Source organism: Somniosus microcephalus, chromosome 30 (genome assembly GCF_052327205.1).
Source record: "Somniosus microcephalus isolate GS21.2 chromosome 30, FLI_Smic_1.0, whole genome shotgun sequence".
NCBI lineage: Eukaryota > Metazoa > Chordata > Chondrichthyes > Squaliformes > Somniosidae > Somniosus > Somniosus microcephalus.
Window position 1 is genome coordinate 8,487,283 of NC_141016.1, and position 20,243 is coordinate 8,507,525.

A 20,243-nucleotide genomic window follows, 5' to 3' on the forward strand; every position below is an offset into this window, starting at 1 on the left:
TCTCCATCATCCCAATGTGACTGGAACGAACACATGAAACAAGATGATCTTGGGGTTTCTTGCGACAGTTTTAACAGTTCAAGTTGCATCATCACCATCTGAAGCCCGTACCCAAATATTGCATTGCAATCATTCCCAGAAATCAATTCCTATTTTCAAAATAGCCTTGTAGGTCAGAGATCTTCAAATAAAACAAGAACTGCTCTTCAACTCTTGCAGTGTCCGTTATGCAGCGGGCAAGTTTCTCTTTTGGAGGGGACGGGGGGTCCTGACAATCGACTGGCAACCTCGGAGATGGGGAGGTGGTGGTTAGCTGCGGCGGTGACCGAGTGGGTTAGAACCATGTGTCCACCCTCTCTGGATTCAATCCGGCTTGTCCCACAATTTGAACACGCCGACAGAGCTCAGCACCAGCGACTTTCAGCAGCAAGTGGTGGTGGGGGAGCAGATGATCAGGAAAGGAGATTAAAACACGATACAAAGCTTATTTTAAGATATATGCATCAAAACATTATTGGGAAAATGATCACTTGGATACATTATTTATTGGGAAAATGATCACTTGGATACATTACAATGTAAAGTATAGATACAACGCAGTCATCGGCAAGACCCCCCTTTAGTCACTAGAATCTGTACAAAAATACTCTCTGCTTTGATTTGCAGCTTTACTCTGCTCAGTAATGTTGCAAACATTCACTCTTCCGCACCACTTAATGCAAACTACTAACAAGCATGCCAATAAGCGTTGTGATTGCAGAGAATAGAAGCTGGAGCATCTCTCCTTTAGGGGGTTTACACAGGCCTTCAGTTTTTTTTTTTTTACACAACAAATCGATCTTTGGCAAGCAGGCCACGACGGTTTTTTTTGGGGGGCGCGCGGGTGTGGTCGCACATTTCGCGGTTGCGTCTCTGCCGCTTTCGGAGATATACTTGATGCGGAACAGGGACTTTGCCTGCCACGCGACGTGCAGCCGCCTACACATTTACAAAGCGTTAAACCGGGAACAACCACCACCTTAGGAGGAGAAGGAAAACCAAACAAACAAGGTGCGTTTTAAAAGCCTGAATTGGAGAACAACAGAAGCAGCGTCCCTGTGGAAAAACGGAAATAAAGCACATCACTGACACACAGTCTGTGTAAGCCAGGGGTGGGAAGAGCGAGATACTGGAGCTTTGAAATCACAGAGCAAAGTCCAAGCAAATCAAAGCCTCTCGAAGCAGAGTTACACAACTGTTGTCCTAGCTTTGTCACAAAGCCTGTGTAGAGCTTGCTTCTTGCACTGATCATAATAGACCCTTTACTTTAAATAATACCTAATGATTTTATATTATTAAACCAGAGCACCTCCCTTGGTTTAGGTTTTGAAAGGTGCACATACAACAGACATCACATTACACTAGAATTGCACAATACTGCTGCTGGAAAAACTACAACTTACAACGGTATAGTTTTATTGATATGAATCTAAAACCCAAAGGGAAAAAAAGGAAAAAAAAAAAGACTGACCTTCGAGAAATCTACTTGTTAACCCACAATGATCTGAGACTACGGTAGCACAGATTGCCACAGGACGGCAATGCATGAACTTGCAATCAAACTTCAGATTGGAAAGAGGGCGTTTTTACAGGCAGTTCAAATGTACATTATTTCAACTGATGGAATTAGAAAAACAAAATTAATTCTGTTGGAAGCAAAACGAACAAGCAAGTAAGTGCAGGTTACAAAGATGAGACTCCAGGTTACAACAATAAAGACATTTAGCAGGAAGAAGAATGCAGTTCAGTGCAGTATTAGAAGGAAGGTACATAATCACAGCAGGAAAATTCATTCATTATTGAAACAAAATAAGTCAAAACAGATTGACTTCAAATGGCTTAAGCTTGGATACTGAACAGGAGTAAAAATAGGAGGTACATGAATAGCATTAGAATTAAGCTATCTGGATACGGTTACGTTATAAATTCATACCAGGAATTTTTCATTTTATGGCAAAGGTTGGCATTAGGAGTCATACAAACTCTCAACAAAATGATCAAATTTATTCAACACATTTTTCACCACTATTATATATATATATATATATATATATATTTTGAGACCTAATCCTTGCCGTTTCTTCGCGGTGGGCTGCTTTGCAGGTTAATGCGGCAGCTACCAGGAGCCCGGCGGTGTCTGCCGACACCGGCACTGCTCTGCAGACAGGCCCAGCAAGATGTCACGTGAAACCCCTGCTCCCTTTTCAGCCTGTGCCCTGCGGCTGGGTAAGGGAGTCGATGAAACACAATACATTGCATACAGGAGGAAAAAAAATGGTGAGTGAGCGAGCACTGGCTTAGGCTAGAGGTCTCCACGGATTGTCTTGATGAATTTACACCAGTTGTGGCTGAATTTGGCATACAATAGATCCGGACGGACTGCAGCCAAATGGCATTCCGAAACGGTTGCTCCAACTCGGCTTCTGCTGCCCCGGCAAAAAAACACTTGGTCTGCCTCAGCTAGGCCAATGCAGCACTGCAAAGCCTTTGTCCCACGCACTACATAGCGAAACAGCTTGCAAGCACGGCCCTGATCCCCTCTCAATAATGTTTCCACCCGCTTGCTTAAAGAGCACCACTGAACAGTTCAGCATGCAAAGCGTGCAGCGGCGCTCTGCACCAGTGTGCGCCGGCATTACGGGTCGGGTCTGATGAGGCAACATTGTTTGATGCACTGCGAGGGCAAAAAGAGCATTGAATTAATCGCCTTACAATACCACCATTAAGCACGAAGCCAAGCAAGTCATTTTCATGAAACCTCAGCTACATAGACCTCCCTCTCACGAATCAAAGCACACGAGCTACAGATAAACTCACTAACTGCAAAATACTGCTGCCCCCACCCCCCACTGGTAACGTCCAATTTTAACCGTACAGTTGGGACCACATTTTGTTTTCTGCCCCAGTCGATTTTATCCAATAACTACATTTTGGCAGAACGAAATGAAATCTTGCAGTTGCGACTGGCATGAAGAAACCAGTGTTGCGGAAATTAATTCTAAACTGTCTGGAACAGTAGAATGAGAGACGTAATCAGTTACTGGAAAAGTAAATGTTGCATAGAATTTACAATTTTTGATAGTTTTATTACACATCTGAAACATATGCCAGACAGGTTACTCCATATTAAATTTATCTAGCGTTTTAAATTGTCACAAATGACATGTACACCGATCATGCACACACCACTTAATCACCCTTCCTCAATGACACACCAATCTTTTATCAACATGTGTACCGTATATGTAGACAAACAAGATGGGACACTGGCAACTGCTGTTTGGTGATATTAATTAAGACGACAGCACTTGGTCTGCTAGTCTTAATCACTTTTTTTTTAATTTTTTTTTTTTTAAGATGAGAACATCAGGAAGGACAGACTTCCTTCATTGTCCCCCAGTCTATACAAATACTGTTGCACCAGAGGATCCAACAGGCAGACCCAAGAGATGCCCTTTAGGATCACGGGGAAAGCGAAGGGGCCATTAGAGATACTCAACATGGCTTCAGGTTGTGTCTGACAAACTTGATTGAGTTTTTTCTTTCTTGAAGAAGTCACTGGGAGAGAGGATGAGGGAAATCTGGTAGACATTGTCCATTGGGACTTCCATAAAAGGTACCTCACGCTAGCTTACTTCACAAGATGGTACCAGTGGGCATTGGTACCAATCCCGTATCTAAAAAGTTGTAGTTAATGGATGTGGATCAGCCTGGAGACATGCTACTAAGTGGTGTTCCCCCAGGGATCGGTCCTAGGCCCACTACTGTTCACTGTTTTTATTAATGTCCTGGACAGTGGCGTTGGGAGCATGGTAAGTAAGTTTGAAGATTATACTGAAAATCTGTACAAGATTCAAGACAGCACAAGAGCACAATCCAATGCAAATAGATTTAGATGTGCCAAGGGAATGGGCCATACAATGGCAAACTGCATTTAACATAGATAAATGCAGTGTCATGCATGTTGGTAGGACTAACTCAGAATATACTCATCATTTACAGGGAACAATACTGAAAGCGGTTTAGAGAGAAAAGGATCAAGGTGTGATTGTGCACAGATCACTGAAGGCTCACGTCCATCGCCAAAGCAAACAGGGTATTGGGTTATATTAGCAGAAACAGTCAGTAAAATTCAAAGGATGCCATTCTCTGTCATTATACAGGTCCTTGGTTGGGCCGTACCTAGAGTACTGTACCCAGTTTTTGTCCCTTCACATGGTGGGTGGCCTTGGAAAAGGTTCAGAGCAGAGCTTGGAGAATGATTCCTAGCATAAAGAGCCATAGTTACTCAGGTAGGCTTAAAGAGCTGGGTCTACTTACTCTCGAGCAGTGTAGACTTAGAGGCAACCCGATAGAGGCGTACAAAAATAATGAAAGGGCTGGATTGCATGCCTAGTGATAGATTATTCCAGTTTGACAAATGGGAAGGACCAGGGAACATGCAAGTTCCCCCCCCACCCCCCACACAGAGAGTAGCGAGCCTCTGGAGTATGTTGCCAGCTGGTGTGGTGGGTACTGAGACTCTGCATGCCTTTAACAGGGTGCTGAACCGGTTCCTGACTGGAGCAGAGGTCGCATCATATAGAAGGCAAGTGGATAATCAGATAACTAACACATGGTCAATGTGATCTCCTGGACTGGTTGCGATCACCTGAGGGGATCGGAAATGGGGGTGAGGGAGGGGTTAGTGTCTAGTCAGGATGCTCCAGGCATTGTGTGGGGGAGAGACTTGATGGGCCAGCTGATCTTTTCCTGAATCAACAACAGCCTCAACAACAGGATCTCCAGTGGCATCTCCGCCCCATCTTACCACCTAGACCTGGCATATCCAATCATCCACTTCTCGATTAAATCATCGCTCCTCCTCTTTTCAACGCTGATCGTGCCCTGCACTTTGGGGATTGACCCTCGAGTCAGGTTTCTCAGTTTTAAAAAAATACTGTGCAACATTAACACATCTCAGGCTACGGGTCCAATGTTAGGAGTGCACTTCTCATTACATAGCCTATGGAATGATGGCCATTACAGCTATTCATGTTTTGAACCAGCTAGAAATGGGGCCAACAAAAACAGCAGGAATCTAATTGTTTTCTTTGTAGAAAAAAAGAGAACTGTAAACGATTTCTAATTTACTAGAACAATCTGGAAGATGTGGCAACTGACAGAAAATAGTGACTTTCAGTGACAGGCATAAAACTTCCACTTGTTCCAGTCACAGCAAACACTCACAGCTCAGAATGGAATTCTTAAAACAGTTAAAGTAAAGCTTCTTCCGTATTTTCATGAATAAGCAGCTGCCATGATTGTAATGGGGTACGGTGGCATGGTGGTTGTCTCACTGGACTAGTTATCCAGAGGCGTGGACTAATGATACAGAGACGAGAGTTCAAATCCCACCACGGCAACTGGGGAATTTAAATTCAGTTAATTCAATAAATCTAGAATAAAAAGCTAATAGCAGTATTGGTGACCATGGAAGTATCGGATTGTCTTAAAAATCCATCTGGTTCACTAATGCCCTTTAGGGAAGGAAATCTGCTGCCCTTACCCGGTCTGTGACTCCAGACCCACAGCAACGTGGTCGACTCTTAACTACCCCTCTGAAATGGCCGAGCGAGCCACTCAGTTGTATAGGGATGGGCAATAAATGCTGGCCTTGCCAGCGACGCCCACATCCCGCAAATGAATTAAAAAAAAAAAAAAATGCAATCTAAACAGTATTACACGTTTATACTACTCGTTTATACTGAGCAGGAGGTTAACACCAACAAATTGGGCATCTCGACTCCTGATGCATCCATTGGCACAGTCTGGGGCGGGGGAAGAATACTGACTTACACATGCTAAAATATAGCCCAATTAATACATTAATCCAGGAAGCATCATTGTGTCTTCCCAGGGATACAAGTCACACTCTGAACAACCCACTACTCAATATATTATTTCCCAGTCAGTTTAACAGGAAGCAGAGGCACGACACTTAGTCAAGGAAGCCATTGATGCATAGTCAATGATCTGATGATTTCTCCTGCTTTTTGTGATTATATTTATATATTTTTTTTAAATCAGACACACTCAGCAGAAAAACAGAGGAGAAAAAATGGAACTGTTCAGGTTCGCAAAATGTCCTCTATTTGGTGGGGGGGGGGGTTAGCAATATTATTTCATAAATTAACTTAAACTCACGCGCACGGAGACACAGCTCGTTGAACTTTCGGCCATCTCCAATCTCTTAATTGCAAACTGTCCCCCCCACTTGGACACAAAGTGCTGGTCGGAAGGGATAAAGAAAGCCAAAACGAACCCACCAATCCTCAAGATGCTGGATCTAAACAGATTTAAAACTCCAAGCCAGCAGAACCTTTCCGCTAAAGAGCCAACCGCCTTCTCATAACCTTTCCATCTCTTAAATGACTCCAAGTAAACACATTCATGAACCGAGCACCAAATTCCACCTCATCGAGTCACTTCCCATTCCACTGCATTCCTGACCAAGGCCCAACTTTGATGCGTAATCCTGACAAATGAAAAATGGCCTCAACACCGACATGTTCATTATTCAACTTCCTGGAAATGCCGAGGCCCAGCGAGTCAGTCATTTCTTGCACATAAAAGGTCAGCTTATAACAGATCAGATTTCGACTGGAATTTAAATCGGATCATTAAATGATGTAACAAAAATAGTATTTTTTAAAGCAGTCTATCAGCTGTCTTGTTTAAAGCGCAACATACGTTGGCAAACCATTCATGCTAATATAATCAAGGCCACTGATTTACAGTGATCAACGAAGTTAAATCTCACCTTTATTACAGGGGAGTCGGAAATTCTGACTAGTGTTTTGGGGATTTGGCAATTCCATCAGTTCATATTTGGGGGTCATGGATTTAAATCGACCAAATAAGGCAAATTCCCTTTATTACATCAGGTTCTTATTGGTATTTTGTGGATTGAACGTGCAATTTTGTCCATCTTTTTACGGCTGAGGGGGGACCTGATTGAGGTGTACAAAATTACGAGGGGCATAGATAGGGTAGATAGAAAGGAACTTTTCCCCTTAGTAGAGGGGTCAATAACCAGGGGGCATAGTTTCAAGGTAAGGGGCAGGAGGTTTAGAGGGGATTTGAGGAAAAGCTTTTTCATCTAAAAGGGTGGTTGGAATGTGGAACTCACTGCCTGAAAGGGTGGTGGAGGCAGGAACCCTCACAACATTCAAGAAGCATTTAGATGAGCACTTGAAACGCCATAGCATACAAGGCTACGGACCAAGTGCTGGCAAATGGGATTGGAATAGACAGGGCTTGAAGGCTGGCGCGGACACGATGGGCCGAAGGGCCTCTTTCTGTGCTGTATGACTCTATGAAAAGTACAAATTGGCAGCTTTGGATCATGGTCCCACCGGATGTGCCATGAATCAGAGAACACAACAGAGACAGTACATCAGCTACTGTCCATCTCCCTTTCATTTGAACTGTCTATTCTGCTCTGTGGCTTGGCCAGCGTGATTTGTACAACAGTGAGATCCATCACACATGCAGGACTTGGCTACTAGTGCAGACCACCGGTACTCCCACGTGCCCTTTGCCAGGTTCTGAACCTGGATGGGTGAGCAGGAGCAGTTACAAGAGGGTCAAAGGACAAAAATAAGTAAAAGGACATATGCTACAAAGTGTAAGCAAAAGAAAAAATAACCCCCCAACCTTATTTCCTTTATGATCAGTTTCACTCCCATCTACCCAAATCGCTCTCAATTTTCTCTCCAATCCAGAGAGGTGCTTCTTAAACCCTTTGATGCTCGTCCCTTCAGTGGCCTTGGTTAACTTATTCAAACGTTTGCTACGCCTTGGGAAAATACGTTCTGCCCGACTTCTCCCGTTACTTCCTAATTTTTGCCTCGTATTGATTTAACTTGAACCCTGCAAGACTACAAAAATCAGAGCTGGGCAGCAGTGCATCTAGAGAGAGAGGACGATGTCTCTCCAACTGTAACGCTACAACAAACAGAATACCCAAAGGTCTTCGGCAGCATTCAGTCAAAACTGGGTCCAGAGTTCAGAAGCTGGTGAAACGTGAGAATCCAGTCTCACTGCTCTCTCTGGTGGTTGTCAATTGAAAACTCTGAATGGAATCATTGGGCCACTCGAATACCACGTCAGTTCACAAAAGACCCACCAAAAATATAACTTGACCTCACTGCGTTCTCAGAAATGATGGAGGAAAGCTGGGCAAGTCTTCGGGAAAAAAAATGAGCCAATTGATCAGCAAATAATTAACTTTCCTTCCCTGCCTTGAAAAAAAAATACCCAAAGTCCTCAAGTACCCTGTACATGAAACCCCGTTCACAGTAAACGCCTCCCTCCCCCCACAGCATCATTGATGAGAGGGGAGACTCAACAGATGTATATAAAGAGGCACTGTGGGAGAGTGAACTCGATCACAAAAGGTTTGAAGTATGCGTCGGAATCACTAAGCTGCGGAGGCATTTTGAACTGACGCCAAAAAAATTAAGGTTAGGGACGCGCGTCACTTTTACATTATAATGCAGTTAGCCTGCAACAATGTACAGGACGTCTTCACAACATGATTCGAGGCTGCGGTTATTTTCCGACAATGCTTCATCTTAAGCCACTTAATTTACAGAAACACAACAGCAACATTTTTTTTTTTTTAAAAAAGCTGCAGGATCTGGTTGGCTTTAAATCAATCCTACTTCAATAAAGGCCAGAAATCTCATCTACACTTCACAGAAGGGGAGGACTACAGACGTCACAATTGCTGTATAATGCGAGAGGTTAGGACTACTCGACGCGCGTTATAAAGCACTACATGCCATCAGAGATGAGAGTGCAAGGGAGGAGAGGGGGGGAAGAAAGCAAGACAGCATCCGAAATTCTTGACTCCTATAAATCAGTTCAAAAATCCTATCTCTTCATGAGATTCCAGTTTATGTCGAGAAATAGGCTCAGCTGGAGTTATTTGGAACCCAAAATCATGGCATTGCACTTCACACTGCAGATATCAACCTCCACAATGCATCATAAAATCCCATTTTGGCACCCATTAACTACAATAAAACTGCGTCTGGAACAGTTATCACTTTCCTCAAAATGAGACAGCGTTTTAAAAAGCTGATTGCAATCTTTTCCGAAAGTGCAAGAATGAGCAGATCAAACTTCAGGAGCGCTTTGACAGGTGTAAAAGTCCGCTTTACCCGCAGCACAGCTATTTCAGTTTCCGCTGCTAACTGGGTCATACATTTCAGGGCTTGCTATCGCAACTGAACACCACGAGAGAGAAAAGCGGAATGGCTTCTTTTCAAGTGCCTAATAATTTCACCAAAGCAAGAACACGATTTAAAAGTACTGTACACTGAAATCACAGTCATTGCACATCAGTCCCTCACTAGAACACTGATTATAGCTTTCAACATATATTGCTCAAGACTTTCCATCCCATACAGAAACCATACAATTCACATTGCTCTATCCAACAATGCCCTCACTAACCTGGTTTGATCAACTCCCAAAGACAGTCTTGTAAAGGGAAGAGACTCTTAAAAAGATCTAATGATCTTTTCCAGTCCTGTACATTCTTTAGTTCCTTTTTCCATGAAAAAAAATGATTTAACGGCGTGAGAGGGTACAATACATTTTCTTTTAAACTTTGGGACCAGTAGATAGATCACAATGGTCTGTTCCGGTCCTGCACATTCTTATGTTTTTATTCCGTTAGTGCCCAGCTCTCCTCCTGAGTTTATCAGACTTTCCTTTTAAAAAGGCTACAGTCAATAGTTCTCCATCCCACACACAAAAATAAAAAACGTCTTTAATCTAACATAAGGTCTCAAGTGATACCAATTTCAAATGATTTTAACATCAGAAGGTTCCATTCCCTCGTTACTGCATCAAGGGGGCAATGCAAACCTGCAAGTCTTCAGTGTTCACATTCTCCAAACCTCGACACTGGTGCCAGAGGCCCACGACCTCTATCGCACCATTGCTAGAAATAAGCAAGTTTCGCTAATGCATAAAAAGCCAGCACACAAACTGCTGACATTGCCAATTTTGCAATAATCTGGAGTTTCCCCAATGTGACAACCACACCTTGAACAAGTGCAACGGTCTCCTTTTTCCACCCCCCCCCCCCCCCAATTGCATTTTTTTTTGCTGAAAATGCCAAAAACAAATCAATTTCAAATATGGAAAAATGTCAGGAAGGACATGCTCGTTAGATAGGACACAACAGTAAGACAGTAAACGAAAATGTAGCTCAGTTCCTCAGCAAGTAAAACCCTCGTCACAGGTTGCATGGAAAGTCCAGAGGGAGATGAAAATGTCGACGCAGGAGGACTGCTGAACTTAGCGTGCTTTTTGCTGGGCCATCCTACAGGTCTATCAGTTGATCCACAAGCAGTAAAGACCTAGCTAAGTTGGGAAGACTGGATTCAGAGCTCCCACTGTTGTTTCTAGAATGACCACCTGGAAGGGCAAGACAAAGTGATTTACATCAGGCAGCAAAAGAGTTAACATCATGGGAGAAACAAGACGGCAGAAAATACACAAGAGCGGGAAAGGCTGGACAAATTTCTAACGAGACTGCCCGCGAAGCTGCATAAGGGGAGTCAAGACCAAGTGTAGTGCGAAGTGGGGTTAGACAGTGGGGGATAATTGGAGCAAGGTCTTGCAGAAATAATTCAGTCCTCTTTTTAAAGTCATACATTCTTGTCCTTACTTCTATAGTGCTATTACAGATTCAAGATACAAATGCAAGTTTTCCTTTGTAAATGGACCATGGCGTAATTACATCCTCATTCCCGTGGGTGTGATAATGGTGACAAGTTCACAGAGGAATTTCCCCACTATAAATATGGGCTTAGGAATTTATAACCGAAAAAGGTGACGGGAATTGCACACCGACTTGAGGAGTATTAAGTACACGGACGCTGGTGTCACTCAACCTGAATTCTCCTCTTCAATAAAAAAAAAAATTGGTTCCTACCACGTTCCAAAAGATTTTGCATGTTTCTAAATGTGCAGCATTATGTACAGTACTTTAAAAAAAAAACTCTGGAAGATTTAAAATATGAGGTGAAAGGTTTTAGAAAAGCAACATTTCAGAAGCAGAGCTAATTTAATACACGGATTATTCCAAAGTGGTTTTGACTGCTGAATGAATTTAAAATTTGATTTACAGACAAAGCAAACTTATGCTGACAGAAAAATTGTTGCTGGCTTAGAATGAACTAGAAACGCAGATCGCTGCGACATCAAACTCAACTGCAGCACTGTTGGTACAAACATGAAAAAAATAAACCGTGCTTTTCCCTTAAAGCAACATCCCTAAACGCTACCGTACATCAGCCGTGCAGTTCGGGAGGGTGCCAGCGTTGATCCCTGGTTCATGCTGCCACCTCCGATTTCAGCTGGTGTGTTAAAGGGGAGGGCTGGGCAAGCAAGAGGTGAATGCCAGGAGGAGGATAACGTATGAGGGTACCGGCATCTTCTATCCTTTCAGCCCCGTCGCCGGCCAAGGGCTCAGCCATGCCCCTGCTCAGAATGGCCAGCATCGTCTCCTCCAAGGGGGTCGGTTGGGTGAGGTGAGGCTAGGAATGGGAGACGTGCCTCGTCATCGGTGCAGATTGATGTTATCCGAGTGATTGTGGGGATGGTGGGACGGTCGTGCATCGAGTAAAAGAAGCCAGAGGGTGCAGATGAGGAGAATTAATTTCACGCAGCGAGTTGCTGTGATCTGGAAGGCACTGCCTGAAAAGGCAATGGAAGCAGATTCAATAGTAATTTTCAAAAAAGGGAATTGGATAAATACTTGCAAATGAAAAATTTGCAGGGCTATGGGGAAAGAGCAGCGGGGGAGGTGGGACTAATTGGAGAGCTCTTTCAACAGAGCCGGCACAGGCACGATGGGCCGAATAGCCCCATTCTGTGCTGCATCAGTCTATGATTCTAAGATAGCAGGAAAACTACACATTAACTCAGCAATCTTCAATTAGAAAGGGGGAAATCAGCCAGATTTGCAGCTGCAGATCGCCACCAAACTGTGCTGGAACATGTGCCTATGAACAAAGAAGAGAATTGGACTTCACGATGACGTCGCCAGAAACAAGGAAAGACTTGTATTTATATAGCACCTTTCGCGACTTCAGCGCGTCCCAAAGCGCTTTACAGCCAATGAAAAGGACAGTTACTGTCGTCATGCAGGAAACACGATATCCTCCTGCCGCAGCTAGAGTACTGCGTGCCGTTCTGGTCACCGCATTGCAGGAAGGATGTGATAGCACTAGAGGGGGTGGGTGCAGAGGAGATTTACGAGGATGTTGCCTGGGCTGGGGAATTTTAGCTCTGAGGAAAGATTGGATAGGCTGGGGTTGTTTTCTTTGCAACAGAGGAGGCGGAGGGGAGACCTAATTGAGGTGTATAAAATTATGAGGGGCCTAGAGAGTGTGGATAGGAAGGACCTATTTCCCTCAGCAGAGAGGCCAATAACCAGGGGGCATAGATTTAAAGTAATTGGTCAGAGGCTTAGAGGGGATTTGAGGAAAAAAAATTTCACCCAGAGGGTGGGGAGGGTCTGGAACTCACTGCCTGAAAGGGTGGTAGAGGCAGAGACCCTCATCACATTTAAAAAGTACTAGGATATGCACGTGAAGTGCTGTAACCTACAGGGCTACGGACTAAAAGCTGGAAAATGGGATGAGGTTGGATAGCTCTGTCAGCCGGGACGGACAAGATGGGCCGAATGGCTTCCTTCTGTGCTGTAAATTTCTATGATTCTATGGTCCAATTTGCAGAGAACAAGGTCCCACAAAAAACAATGAAATAAATGACCAGATCATCTGTTTTAGGTGTTGGGAGAAAAATGTTGGGCAGGTCACTGGGAGAACTACCATGCTCTTCTTCGAATAGTGCTATGCGATCTTTTAAGTCCATCGGAGAGGGCAGACGGGGTCTCGGTTTAGCGTCTCATCCGAAAGGTGGGACCTCAGACAGTGGAGCGTTCTCTTAGTACTGCACTGAAGTGTCAGCCTGGATTATGTGCTCAAGTCTCTGGAGTGCTACCACTGAGGCAAGGTCAACACCTTAAAAGGACGGCCAGTGCCCTTGGAACCAGTGCTTGAAATGAAATTTAAGAGGTGGTGCTGGTTTGTAAATTGGACTACATTGCGTAAATTAAATTAGCTAAATAAGCCAGTCAGCAAAATTTCAGCATGGCACTTAAAGAATACAGGAAACTTTTTTTTTATCCGGCATGGACGGGACCGACGTGGTGCTGGTTCATCAAAAATTCCGGATAACCGAACGCTATAGTAAAAGATAGGGAGAGCTGACAGCTCCGTATAAAGCAACAAACCCTGTTGCTTAGCAACAACTGTAGAACAATGGCCACAAGTTCCAAGCGTCTCTGTAGCTTAGCAGCAGCTGCAGCCACACCCTTACACAGCACAGATGGAAGGCGGCAAATAAATATGAAGTAAAACCTACTCCTGAATTTTGCCGGTTAACCGAGATTTCCGGTTATTTAGGTGCCGGTAAATCAAAAGTTTCCTGTATTATATCATTCTTGTTTTGTATTCTGAAGCTACTGAGCTCCTCATTCATTTTTTCGCGTTATGTGCGGGAGGCAGATCAGAACTCGGGTGGGAGGTGGCAGGGATCAAGAGCCAGGTCCTTTTAAGGGCTGGGACATCCATCAATGTACATAGCCATATCCCAGCACAGGTCAATGCTTTCTGGCGAAATATCAAATAATCTTCCAGGAAAAAAAAAGTTAGTCTAATATTGAATGACAAACACGGAACAAGTCATGTAATATTCTCTTGCTTTGGTCAATCTCACCAGTCCTTTGAGATGATCCATTTGAAATTATTGTATAATAATAAATTTTAGCAGAGATTTCAGACAATTGCATGGTTGGGAAAGCACAAGGTGTACGCAATCAAGCAATCTAACTCTTTTGGCGAATACATTTTAGGTATGATGTGCCTCATAAGAGGCCCAGGGAAAAGACTAAAGCAGGGTCTTGCACTGTCTGGATTCACAAGAGTGCGTCATGCCACTTTGCTTCACTTCCACACTTCATAAAGACCCGTGGACAGACAGCTCTGTTAATGGAGGCAGCTTAGTGTCGAGGCTCAGCTTACTGAGCGAAACAAATAGCAGAGATATTTTGCAGGATAAACTAAGCCGGAATAAGGCTACTTTACTTACATCCTCATTTGCTTATTCTCTACAAAGTGCCAGAATGTGTGGGTGGATCATTTATGATGTGCCGGCAAGGCCCACTTAAAGATTCATTAAAATGGAAAAAAAAACTTTTGCTGTTTCAAAGTTACATGCAGCTAACTGTACTTACTAAAAGAGGGGACAAGCACTGCCTTACAAATGGACTGGAAACAATCCTCGATTTATGAAGACTGAGAATTCCATTTTACACAAAATAATTACTTGTATTCTATACTATATCTTAGACTATTTCTGTAGTTTAAAAACACTAAAATTGAAAGGCTGAGCGCATCAGTACAAGAGGCATTCTCAAAGGCCAGCTGGCATGGTTTACATTTAGATTCGCTTTATTACTCTAGAGACTCAATATCCTTGTTTTGGTAGCGTGGCTCCTTTTGGGTCATGCTGACCCCTAAAAGGCCAAAGATTTTCTGCAGAACTCGAGACCATAAGACGTTAGAATAGAGCCAAGAATGGGAGAAGTCATTGAAGAGGTGATGTAATGGCCTTTTAGCCAAGCTTAGAAGCAAGAACATTGTATTGGCCGCAGGGAAGATGAAGGAGGGAGCCATCTGGAGGTTTGAACTCACCAGACTGTAATGTACGCATCTTCTGCGGCAAAGCAGCCTTTGTAATCTTGGTACGATAGCAACATACTGCGGATGCTGGAAATCCGAAATAACAACAGAAAACGCTGGAAAAACTCAGCAGGCCAGGCAACATCCGTGGAGAGAGAAAGAGAGTTAACGTTTCAGGTCGAAGAACTGAATTGACGAAGGGTCTTCGACCTGAAACGTTAACTCTCTTTCTCTCTCCACGGATGTTGCCTGGCCTGCTGAGTTTTTCCAGCGTTTTCTGTTATTTTGTAATCTTGGTGTTTGCCGTGAGCATATATGTAACATTTAACTCTTTATAACACTTCCAAATGTGTTTGAACTCATTCACATTGTTGACATTAGGTAGTATTCTCGCTGGTGTTAGAAAATCGTGAGTTGTAGTCCCACTCCTGGAGTTCAGTGCATAACCTAGGCCAACACTCCAGTGCAGTACTGAAAGAGCATTGTACTGTGGGATGCGCCGTCTTTTGAATAAGAGGTCAAACCGAAGCCATGTTTGCCTGTTTAGATGGGCATAAAAGAACCCTTGGCACTATTCCAACAGCAGGGGAGTTCTCCTGATGTCCTGGCCAACATTTATCCCTCAGCCAGCAACAAAGAAGATTGACCTGGTGATTTACTTCATCGCTGTTTGTGCCTGCTGCACTTGCCTTCATAACAATTTGACGTCTAAAGTAAAAACTCGTCTAAAGAAATTCATTGGCTGCCAAGCGCTCTGGGACATCCTACGCCTGTGACTGGTGCTATTATAAATCCAAGTTAATTCGTTCTTCATTTGTGTGGATTGAGTTTTCACTTGATCTGGTTGTTGACAATTTGCCAGTTCATACATGTTTAAAATCCAAGTGACAATACAATTTGGTGAGGGGGAATATCTGAGGCTTTATCAAGAGAAAGCAGCTCGACTTTCTCAATTCTGTCGCTCTGGTGAAAACAGCACATCACAGCTTCAAAGATGGATTTCTCAAGGAACGTCTGGAGACCAAATTCTTAAAAGATGGTACACAACTTTAGCTGCATCTTCAGAATATATAGCTTCATCTGTATGTCAGATATATGGTAAAAATACTGAGCTTAAAGCTCGTAACTTGATGTACTCGGACAGTCTCACTGTCCAGAACTCAACTAATTTTGACTGCTCTGGTCAGACGAAAAATAACATTCCACCAAATGGTACAGTACATAGTTGTGAAGTTAAGGTCCAGAACTAAGTCATGAGCAGAAACTTTAACAGCAGTTAAGAGTGTGCGTTCATACATGCACATGTACACGCACAAAACATAAGCTACTTGAAAAATGACGAAAAAAGTAATCTCAAAAGCTATTGAGTTATAAATACCGAAGGGCAGTGGAACCGCATCCTTTTCAATGTCTGTCCACATTCAGAAGGGTCCCAACTCATCACAAGTCAACAAACTCCTCAAGACCTTCATCAACTGAAGAATGTGCAGCTTGCATCAGGGAACTAGTTGAGGTCAGAACCAATGAACAGGTAGAGATCACCATTTGTTTAGGCTAGGCCAGATAGCTTCATGAAATTTCACATCTTCAAATCGCTGGTTTGACGCACTGAAATAAAGTCCTACTGTCCAGAACTTCATTAAGTTTGACTGCACGGGTCAGATAAAAAAAATGAACTTATATTCTACCAAATGGTACATTGTAGTGGTGAAGTTGGAAACAGAATTATAGGGAAATGTTGAAGGCAAAGGAAAATCGTTTCATGATGGTATTCGTAAGGGAATTGTCCTCATTCAAAGAGTTACCAGAAATACTTATAGTTCCACATGGTTGAGGAAAATGGTTTCAAATTGGTGTTTCTGCCAAGAGATTTCCTGGACAGGGGTTCGATTTCACCTGATATTTCTAGCTAATCAACTTCAGACATATTGACCAACTCAAGGGCCTACTTGGCACCCTAAGTACAGGCTGATGCACAACAACCTTGTGGTCCACGATTTTGATGTTAAGGACACCTTCTTGACGCAGGAACTGGACCGAACCTCCAAGAATCTGGCCTGAAGTTACACTGCACTTGCGAGGACGACTTCAAGGTGGGTGCTCCACCACCATCCATACCCATCTCATACCTGCCAAGATTTTAAGGCAACAGCTGGAAAAAGATAGCAAAGATGCCAAGATTTCACTACTTCCTCCCAGCTCAAGGTCTTCTGAAAATTCTTCAGTCAGGCAAATAACTACTCTGCCTTTCTGAACAGTTAAAATTGTTCGCTCCCTGTGACCTTTCAGGTGCAGCAGGCGGTTAAGAAGGCAAATGGTATGTTGGCCTTCGCAGCGAGAGGGTTTGAGTACAGGAACAAGGATGTCTTGCTGCAGTTGTACAGGGCCTTGGTGAGACCACACCTTGAGTATTGTGTGCAGTTTTGGTCGCCTTATCGGAGGAAGGATGTTCTTGCCATGGAGGGAGTTCAGCGAAGATTCATCAGGCTGATACCTGGGATGGCAGGAATGACGTACGAGAAGAGATTGGGTCGATTGGGCTTATACTCGCTGGAGTTTAGAAGAATGAGAGGGGATCTCATTGAAACTTATAAAATTCTGACAGGACTAGACAGACTAGATGTAGGAAGGATGTTCCTGATGGTCGGGGAGTCCAGAACCAGGGGTCACGGTCTAAGGATAAGGGGTAAGCCATTTAGGACAGAGATGAGGAGGAATTTCTTCACCCAGAGAGTGGTGACCCTGTGGAATTCTCTACCACAGAAGGCAGTAGAGGCCAATTCATTAAATATATTCAAGAAGAAGGAGTTAGATATATTTCTTAAGGCTAAAAGCGATCAAGGGATATGGGGAGAAAGCAGGGACAGGGTACTGAATTTGGATGATCAGCCATGATCGCATTGAATGGTGGAACAGGCTCGAGGGGCCGAATGGCCTACTCCTGCTCCTATCTTCTATGTTTCTATGTTTCACATTTTGACCACAGACCCTGTTCCAAAGGCGGAGTGCTGATGGGTGGAAATGTGTCGAGAGAAACCATCCTATATTAGAGATAAAGACCCATGAAAGTATGCGCAAATTTTGAAGACCAGTCCTGGCAGGTGGGCAATACTGTTAATCCAACCATCCAGTCGGAGATCAGAATATCAATGCTGAAACCTCTTTCAGCAAGTCGATACGAGGCTTCAATCAGAGCTTTGCTAGTCGGAACTGGCAAATTCCACACGAGGAAATACGGAGAACTTGAGATGCAACAAAAAAAAGAGGAATTACGAAGTTAAGACTGGGGCGTTTGTGTAGTGTAGGTGTGGGAGAGGACTGCAGGGATTCCTGAATGATCAACATTTCTGAAATAACACTTGCATCGTTTTTTCTCCTGGCCTACGGTTCAATGAAAGGCACATAGAATGTAAACAAAGGGGGGGGGGGGGGGAAAGAGGGCAAGTACAACACCGAATATGTTTTAATTCAAAGCTTACCTTGTGAATTTTTTGATAACACAGGAATGGGATCAAATTCGTCTTCTTCCACTTTGTCATTTTTAACAGAGATCTCAAAGTCTGAGATGAGGTTAGTATCCTCTGCAGCATGTAAAATGGAGGAGGCACGGATAGTAAGAGGCAAGATCAACAGAAAAGGTTACTATTAAAACAAGGAAGAAACGGGTTTAAATCTGGCAAAGCTGGTGGCTGAAAATGGGACCTTTCGCAACTTAAAACTTTTGTAAACTTGAGCCAAGCGTAGTGGACAACTTACAACACAGTACGGAGTACACCCAACACTGCCCTTGGCACCGACTGAAGCTCTCGCCTCTGCAGAGCGCTCCAACGTTGCAAGCCTCCCTGTTTTTCAGAAACTCAGGAGTCAATGACCGGATGAACTACTTTTCTGCCGAGTCACCGATATTGCAGACATTTTTGAAAGTTTATTTTTTTTTCTTTTCCCGTGGCCACTGCCTTCGTGCAACAACATTCTATGGACAAGAAACAATCTCTCTGTCCCCTTCGTTCCCCAGCTTTCTTGTAAAGGACCAGTTCTACAAAAGGTACAGATCTCACCATTTGAGTCACTCAAGAGGCACAATCCTCTGTTCTCCAATGTCACCTGGGGTATGTTACTGCTTAACCCTCTGACTGCTGCAGTTTTTCCAAATGCAGTTTTGTTAGGATAAAATTTGGTTGAAGGGATATAAAGGGGTCCTCAATATTCGACTGGTATAAAACTATATGAAAGGTACCATTTAGTCTTGTTAGCTGGAAGACGAAACGCAAAGCACCATGGGATACTTGGCTATATTAACTCTTTTAAACTAACAAGTAGATGACCAAGGACATTCCAAAGCTCCGCTCGTAAATTACCCCGAGTACATGTTTGGAGGAGGCCTCTTGAAAGAGATAAGGCACAAAGGCACATTGATGAGACTTTAGCACAGGTCTTAGAGAAGAGTCAGCTGGCCCTTTTGACTAGGGCTTTGTTCAGCAAGGCCATGTCGTGCTGAAGATGCCTGCCTCCCTATTTTTGATAACAAGAATAAGAGATAAGCTCATGAATGCAAAGTTAGAATGATGCTTTTGCAGCCCATAAGCTTGTTACTGACGTATTCAGGCGGTACTCGAGTTCGAAGGACAGGCTTAGTAGTTGATTGATTAACCATGTAAACCAATGAAGTATCAATATTCCCACGTATACACCCCATTAGTGATAAGTGGGTGTTGTCTAATAAACTGTATAAACTAAGCTGTATTGTCACTTTTCCTCTGAGAACGGTGCCTCCAGTTGGGGTTGGCTGAGGTGGTTCTCCCATGTGCACTCGTAATAAACTATTGATCTGGGATTAACACCCGAGTCTGTTAGTTCTGTTTTACCATCCAGATTTTCCTCGCTTACAAGTTTGCTCATGCAAGATCTTCACACAAGGTTTCCTACAGATTTTTCTCTCGCACAGCATTGTTTTGCTAAAGCGCCATGGGTCAAAAGTCACAACGTTAAGTCAATAACTTTTTAGACTTTGCCACAGAAATGCTTCTGAAAGGGTTAAACTGACGAATCATCTTTAATCACTCAAGAATCCGACAATTTCCATTCCCCACAGACAGTATCTAGGTCAGACTGGGTAGGACCAAACTCTGCGATTTTATACTAGGAATTAATGCTTGCTAAATTAGAATCCTGTTCTTGCAAGCTGTCCATTCACCTCAGGAACCAGATGTCTAATCTAGCCGAGGTTCAACATCAACTTGTATTTATATAGCGCTTTTAACGTAGTAAAACGTCCCAAGGTGCTGCACAGGCGTATTTTAAGACAAAAAATTTGACACTGATCCACATAAGGATAAATTAGGGCAGGTGACCAAAAGCTTGGTCAAAGAGGTAGGTTTTAAGGAGCGTCTT

General features: G+C 43.4%; 1 protein-coding gene across 11 annotated transcripts in view; it reads right to left on the reverse strand.

Annotated features, from left to right (window-relative positions):
* aak1b (AP2 associated kinase 1b) overlaps window positions 1-20,243 on the reverse strand; it is a 146,770-nt gene that overhangs the window by 10,186 nt on the left and 116,341 nt on the right. The window contains exons 20-21 of one of the 11 annotated variants that reach the window (XM_085970977.1): window positions 18,332-18,433; window positions 512-10,515 (exon numbers count right to left, since the gene is read on the reverse strand). The exons of the other annotated variants lie outside the window; for them this stretch is intronic. Coding sequence (XP_085827103.1) covers window positions 10,421-10,515; window positions 18,332-18,433 — 197 coding nt within the window. The 3' untranslated portion in view covers window positions 512-10,420. Of the gene's footprint in view, window positions 1-511; window positions 10,516-18,331; window positions 18,434-20,243 lie in introns of those variants that run through there. 11 annotated transcript variants of the gene reach the window in all.